The sequence below is a fragment of the Phalacrocorax aristotelis genome, chromosome 3 (genome assembly GCF_949628215.1).
Source record: "Phalacrocorax aristotelis chromosome 3, bGulAri2.1, whole genome shotgun sequence".
Taxonomy (NCBI): Eukaryota; Metazoa; Chordata; class Aves; order Suliformes; family Phalacrocoracidae; genus Phalacrocorax; species Phalacrocorax aristotelis.
This window is the reverse complement of record NC_134278.1, coordinates 92,508,373-92,515,549: the sequence shown is the minus strand read 5'-3', so window position 1 is coordinate 92,515,549 and position 7,177 is coordinate 92,508,373. Positions and strand designations below refer to the sequence as shown.

At 48.2% G+C, this 7,177-nt stretch overlaps 1 protein-coding gene across 1 annotated transcript; it reads right to left on the bottom strand.

Annotated features, from left to right (window-relative positions):
* Window positions 1-1,231: 1,231 nt before the first annotated feature.
* Window positions 1,232-5,572, bottom strand: LOC142055664 (myelin and lymphocyte protein-like). The gene is made up of 4 exons (XM_075089783.1): window positions 5,411-5,572; window positions 1,811-1,978; window positions 1,436-1,629; window positions 1,232-1,241 (listed from the first exon to the last, which is right to left on the bottom strand). The coding sequence occupies exons 1-4, from the start codon at window positions 5,495-5,497 to the stop codon at window positions 1,232-1,234; spliced, it is 459 nt and encodes a 152-aa protein (XP_074945884.1). The 5' UTR covers window positions 5,498-5,572.
* Window positions 5,573-7,177: the final 1,605 nt, after the last annotated feature.

Below are 7,177 nucleotides of genomic sequence, written 5' to 3'. Positions count from 1 at the left end.
CTAAAACATATAAAAATCCTAAATAAAAAACCATAGCGCTATGCTCATAATTTTTCAAAGATGCTTTTTCAGCATCTTTTGCTCAAAATATTTGTCTTCCAATTATATTCCGTTCTTATCTCTTGGAAGTTATACAGCACTTTTTTCACTTCAGTGCAATTCAGTTAGCTTATACCCTAAAAATTCTTCACTCCTGCTAACAAAATTCACGGTGCAACGGGAGATACAGGCTGTCCATGTGCAATGCTAGGTGCCTTGGGCAGCGGTCCTCAGAAACAGGACAAACGGACAGTGCCCAAGCCTATGAGGGATGAACAGGAGAGGAAGAGGCATCTAATTAGACTTACTTGAAGATCCAAGCGTGATCTTCAAACACAAACTTTCTTCCGCAAATGAATGTCTAAGACTGGGTTTCCTTTCTGTTAAACAAAACAAAAACAAAAACAAAACAAAACAAAACAAAAAAAAAAAAGAAAAGAAAAAGAAAAGAGACAGAAACCGTACTTGGCTTCAGTAAAGGCTAACAGCAGAGCTGTCATAGACCTGATGAGGAGCACAGGAGATTGGGGTGGGATTCATCTGACTAAGCATGGATGTCTCTAATGTAGACACCCATGTCTGAGCCAGCCTCGGTCCCATATTTAGGCAACCAAGAGTTCGTCAATATAACCAGTGAGTTCAAGGTACTCCCTCACCCCCGAAACAGCTCCCACAACGGCCAGGAGAGAAATGGCAGATTCACCTGTTCAAGCTGTTCCACTTCTGACCAGCAATGGGACCAGTCACTGGAGCAGACAAGGGGGGCGCCCCCCCATCTGCAGCCCACAGCTCCTGAAGGTTGTCTAAGGAGACCCGTAGATTCGGCTTTCACCTCTTCTGAATCACAAATACCGAGGGATTTACCCCAGGCAGAGGAGCCCCAGCGGGATCCGCCGCCTGCGCTGGGTCCGTTGACCCAACTGGCAGGGACCGGTCAAAAACTGCCACAGGGGGGACCCAGGCGTTCCGATGCACGCGGAGGGGGCTGGGCTATGCAAATGAGGGAACCCCCCAGCAGCCGCTTCCCCCCTGCTGCCAGCCGCCAGACCTCACAGCACCAGCTGCTACAACACACCAAGCCTTCACAGGGTGACGCCTCTCTGTGCTCAACTCCGGGATGCAAGCTTCGAGGTTAGCGCGGGCTTCAGCCTGGGCACGGCATCCTCGCTCACGGAGGGCGACATGCGCGTGCTCATTTCCCTCTGAAAGAGTTAAAAATAACATTAGAAACCCTCAAGCTGACACAACAACATCTTCAACTCGTTTAAACTAGACACAGGAGATGTTTCTGTGATCCTAGTTTTTAAGAACAAAAATACATGCTTTTTTGAGCCTTCAGCCGTTTTAAAAACCATTAGGTGCTGCCACCTCCTGCACATCAGCCCTCCTGCATTGCTTTGCCCTCTCCTGCTGCGTTGCTTTGCCCTCTCCTTCCCCTGCTTGCCAGGCACTCACCACAGCAGCAACGTTCTCCTGGTAGACGGTCATCATCACGGCGTTGGCAGGACCAAAGCTGATATAGGTGGAGTAGGCTTCCAACACAGCCATACTGAGGTAGAACAGAGATGCTGTCTCCTGGCAGATGACAGCCTAAGAACCAAGGATGACACAGTCATTCCCAGGAGGGAGCACACTGCAAAGGGGGGAAAAAAGGAACCCACACAAGCAAGCCCCAGCCTGCAATTTGGTGTGCAGTAGCAGCAAAGGAGACCATTGTATACCAGTGGTACCAGGGAGGGGAGAGGCCCTGAGGTTTGTCCCATCCACTTACCAAGGTGACCCAGGAGCTACTGCCCCCATGTGCACCGCAGATGTAGAGGCACAGGAGGGTGATGGACATGACAAAGCAGAACACAGAGACAAACATCACCCAGCCTTGCAGCATGGGTAACTGGACCTTCGAGGATGCCACCAGGATCCAGACAAGGCCCCCAAAGATCTGCAAGTGAAAGTGGGAGAGAAAGCAAGCATGGGGTAAATCGGCTTATCCAGGGCAGAGCCAAAGGCCACGCACACCTCTGGCGCTAGCACTGCACATGGCAATAGCCCAGGGATACCTCTGAGTTCTTCCCAGCCTCCACTTGAAACTGGGTATTTAGCTGGGAGCACCTGCCTCTGATCTTGACCCAAAAAAAGCCTGCCTGTGGCCCTGCCTCCTGGTGTCACTGCCATTCATGCCCTCCCCACATCAGTGTGCTCAGGAGGCTGGTTCAGACATTTCTGAAGGCTGGTGTCGATGAACAGGGAAGCTTATCCCAGTAGGGCATGTTTGCTTCACACCCAGTGTGGCAGATACCTGAAAGGAGTGCTGTCAAAGGCAGCTCAGCTGCACAAACAGCACAGACGTGGCCTTAATGAAGGCCACGTGAAAATGTTACCCTGAAAGGAGAGAGAACAAGCTGAAGAGAGGTAATACTGCCAGTTTTACTCTCTGGTAGGGGAAATAAGGTTGGGGCTCCCAGCTTCTCCTGGGAAGGAGGACTTGTATTGCTGCTCCAGCTATTTGGGTCTTCCTTCGCTGGCTACACCAGAGCTGCACAATGCACCAGCTGCTGCTCCAGTAGCAGGTGGGACCCCATTCTTCTCACCCAGGCTTGGGAGTTTGCCTTGGGTTTTTTGGTGGGATGGGGAACGCAAGGACAGCTACATCTAGGCTCTACCTTTTCTCCACCAGCAGATTCCTACACCAGAGGATGAGAGCACAATGTCCAATGCTGCAGAGTGTTGAGCTGCAAACGGTGTCTTTGCACTACAACACACTCAGCAGCTTTTCTCTGCCTCAAATCAGCCCAGTTGTTTCTTGAACCTGTGCAAAGTTTAGTCTATGCAGCATCCTATGATGAGGAGTTTCTCGGCTGAACGCACACTGCGTGGAGACTGGTGCTGCTGTGGGGACCTATCCCTCATCACTGGCTGGTCTTGGGCTCGCAGGCAAATCTCCAGAGGTAAGACAGCCTCACTGACTCTAAGAGCATTCTGATCGCCAGTGTATCCCAGGCCAGCCTTTGCCACCATCCAAGTGCCAACTCATACAGATCACGGCATTTCCATTTCCTTGGAGGCTTTTTGCAAGTGGAGAAAAACGTTTCTGATTTACAATACTCAGAAAATGTTACATCATTTGTGTCACCCACATTTGTAGGAAAGTTCATTGGTTACATTACACAAATTGATACATTAAATCAAGGATGCGGTTGAGACCTTGCAAATATCTGAGTGCAAATAGGTTGTCCAAAGTGCTGCTGTTTTGCTGCCTCTAATAACAACCAAAGACTGACACTTGAAAACTAATCCAGTCCCTGTAATAAATCGTGCAATGACACCATGAGTGCGTTGCAGCTAAAGGTCCTGGAGAAAACCTCACCGCTGCTCCATTCAAATCCAACACAAGTGGGGTGAGATAAGAGGTTGGGGGAAGAAGTATCACTTCTCATTTCTTACCACTCCCCAACTCTCCTTTCTGCAGGATGCGATTTCTCACTCAGACAAGTATGTTTGCGTGGTTTGATTACTGGCTTTGGTTCAGAAGAGTCATAAAACTGAGGAAAGGGTCAAGAGGCTTCCAATAAACACACAGCAGGTTGGGGACAACAGTCTGAGGAAAAAAAAGTCTTTTAAATAGCCTTTACAAAGCAAACATATCTGCTTTCAGCTCGTTTCAGCTTTTCCACGTAGGCCTGGCTATCCAGATATGCAGAAGACTCTTCAAATGAAATAGATTACAAGAATGAAACCCAGCCTCACAGAATAAAAATGGTAGCTCTTAATCAGCGCACCCCGATGTGGCAATCGTATGAGCTGCGGGCAGGACCTTCTGGCTTTTTCGCATCTGTCTTAGCATTTGAAATGACAAATATTTTTGTGGTTACCATATTAGTCCACTGAAGGCAACCTTGGATTCCGCTACGGACTGAGAAACTCTTTGTCCTTCTGAATGCTGTGATATGAGGCAGCTGCCCCTTTTGTACACAGAGATAATACAGCTGGACGACCTAGAGTCATAACGCCTCCAGAGATGGAGAAATCCAGTTATGCAACGTTCTTCTTTCCCAGGTGGTTCCTGAGCCTTTAGGATGCACATTTCCAGATCTTACCCAAACCAAAGGATAGGGTGCTTATATTCGTCTCATTAAGCAAGCTGCCTTGCCAAATCCCCTGGAGAAAGGGATTACAAACAGTTCAAGGCACAGCCACGACCGTAATATGCTGATGCCAACAGCATGTTCAGCACCAGGACCACCGTAACCCAGTGGTAGAGGTGGCTGGCAAGTGTCTGCCCCACCAGAACCTCCACAGGGACTTTGTACCCACCTTCATGCAGCTGCAGGAAACCTAGACCATGCTCTCAGGCCCTGGGCAGAGACCAAGTCCCCAGAGCGTATTTGGAGGAGCTGAGGCAAACTTCTCCTTATACATCAGTAACGCCTGCTTTACTCCAATTCTTCTTTGCTCGACAGCTAGGAGAATGAAGTAAGTGCTGTAAATCCCAGGAGTGTGGACTGACTTGGGTGGCAAGGAAGGATTTGGTCACAAAGGGCAAAGTTGAAGTTTTAGCATTAAGTGATCTGAGTGCCATTCTACAACCCTCAGCCAAGCCCCTCAGTGCTGGATGAAAGTACTCAGGCTTTGGAACAAGCCTCTCAAACTGTTGTGAGAAGAGCAGGCTTCATGGGCAGAAGACACAGGAAAAAGACTTTAGTTGAAACTTTCCATCTTCTAGTCAGTGCTCGCAGCAACTGCTTTTAATCACCTGTGCCAAACCTATTAAGATTATGATCTTCTCCTGCTTAAGGAAACTACAATATGGGAAGAAGTTATAAGGTGTTTGTTCACTCTTTGCTCACCCACTGTTGCCCACACACCCAGGTCCAGCGCTCTGTGTCTTCAGCTCGGGAACACTGCAGCTGAGCAGAATGGCTTCAGCAGCCTTGAGTCTTTGCTGCTGTGAACAATTACTTCAGCTTGCCTTTAGCCCCTGCTTTAAGCAAACCGTTTATCTTCCGCCTGTTTCAGCTGCTAAAATCATCTTCCAATTAATTAATTGGCTCAAATTGGCAACCTAGTTTAAACCTACCAGCAACCCCTTCCATTTTGTTAGGCAGGAGATTACAAAATGTTTACAGATACACCACAAAAATCCCCTGCAGACTAAAGGAGAGCTTCAGAGCTCCCAGCTCAGGGCTTGTGCTTTTCTCTGAGAGTGAGCTAGGCACCAGGGGCTGCCCTCAGACCCCTACGTCTCAGAGACCTGGCACGGGTCCTGAACCACATGCTTTGTATGAGGTCTCATCCCTCAGGCACCTGCAGCATGAAGCGTGCTGGATGCCCTGCAAACAGGATCTGCCCTCCCCAGGAAGAAGCCAGAACTCACGATTTCAGGAATGAAGAGCACATCTGGAAAAGTTGTCAGAACAGCCAGGCCGCTGGGCAAAGAAGTGGTGGAAGTTGCTGAGGACATTGTGAGCCTCTCCCACGGTGACTGTCAGCTGCTCTGGCTCTAGCTGCTGGAGGTAGCTGCCAAATGCAACCTTCTTCCCTCCCTCTTTTCCTTCCTTCTGTCCCTCCCCTTCTTCCTGCTCTTCCTCCTGCCCTCACTCCTTCCTGTTGGCAGATGAAGAAAGCTGTGAATGGCACAGGTGTGGCCAAACCCTGTGACCAGGGGCTACTTGGTGGCTGATGGGAGCCACATGGGAGGTTTTCAGGAGATGTGAGGAGCCCTGAGGCATTTTGAGCACAGCTGTCTGTACACAAGCTGAGCGTGTAGGGCAAGTCCCTGGCTGGTGGTGGGTGGCACTGCCTTATACCTGAGGGCAGTAGGGAAGACCTGTACACATCCAGACAGGCAACCTCTCATCCCCTTTATTTGCACAGTAGATCAGCTTGTCCGCCACCCACATGAGCTGTCCACAGCAGCTGCCACAAGGGCAGCTGGTGGACAGGGCAAGACAGGACATGACAGCTACTGGCAAAGAGCAGGGCTGAGAAACCTCTCACAGATGGACATGCGTCCCAAGACAAGGGCAGCTGCATTGCAGGATGAACCACTTCTATCATCTCAGAGGGAGATTGGATATGCCAAGGTAAGAAAAATGACATAAAATAAAGAGATTTCCCAAGCCATTTGGCTTTTTCCATGACATCAATCCCTTGGCAGCCCTTTCACAACCACACCAACGCTGGGCCTCTCTGCTTGCTTTGCCATGTAAGTGGCAACCTTGCCAGAGCCCAGCAACAAAGTGGACGCTCACCTGCTAGGGCTCCAACAAATAAATGACCGGGACTGAAACCTGTTGACAGTTCATCACTGCGCAACCCTGGAAGCGTGCATCTTCTTGGTTTTTTGGGGGTATTTTAAATCAGCTTCAGTAAAATGTCTCTTAGATTTGTAAATCGTTAGGAAGAACAAACATTGCATAATGCAGGTGAAGTGCTTGGAAATGTTCTGACTTAAATGTTGTTGACATGAAAAATTGTCTGAAACCTCAAAATTGAATGTTACGGTTAAAAAAGGAGGAGAGAATTGTTGGGGTTTTCCTTGCTGAAGAGTAGTAGTGCTGTGTTAATTTTTAAGGAGAATTTCATACTGAAGGGGCTAAGATTGTAAACCTTTGAAAAGCCCACTCGTGATTTGCATTTTGGATTTGTTTTGAAATCTAAAAATTATTAATATTTTAGCGCTCTGTCTTTGCTTTTTTCTCTTGAGCTGTGGAGTTGTTTAGGACACTTGATGTAGTATATGTACATAGATCTGTCTTGTTCTTTTGTGTAATTCTTTTTGTAAGGTATTACGCTTACTTGTTACAAGTACAGTAATCAAGTACTCCATACAAAGTCTCAGATGATTTTTTTTAGCAAGGTTGATAGGCAATACCTTCTGGGTTTACAGTTTCTCTTGCAGTATATATCTGCGGTGTAATTAACTTCTGACATTTAACATTTCGGCATAGTACTTGGCAGGCCTGCCTCTGTTCTCAGCAGACGGTAGTAAGGAACTGATCTGTAGTCTCTTAATGCTAGAAGACTGCCTCTTGGTCTACAAAATGATCTGAAGATTTCAGACAGCTAAATGGGGGACAAAGTCTCCCCAAACCCTCCGGAGTGTTAATGCTGACTGTACTCCAGCAGTGCTTATTGAGAA

Bases quoted from the DNA above. Each gene is read 5' to 3' on its own strand.
- LOC142055664 (XM_075089783.1), bottom strand. From the start codon at position 5,497: ATGTCCTCAGCAACTTCCACCACTTCTTTGCCCAGCGGCCTGGCTGTT. The intron at 1,979-5,410 runs GTGAGTTCTGGC...TTTCACTTGCAG, and splicing joins TGCTCTTCATTCCTGAAATC to ATCTTTGGGGGCCTTGTCTG. The intron at 1,630-1,810 runs GTAAGTGGATGG...CTTGGTTCTTAG, and splicing joins GTAGCTCCTGGGTCACCTTG to GCTGTCATCTGCCAGGAGAC.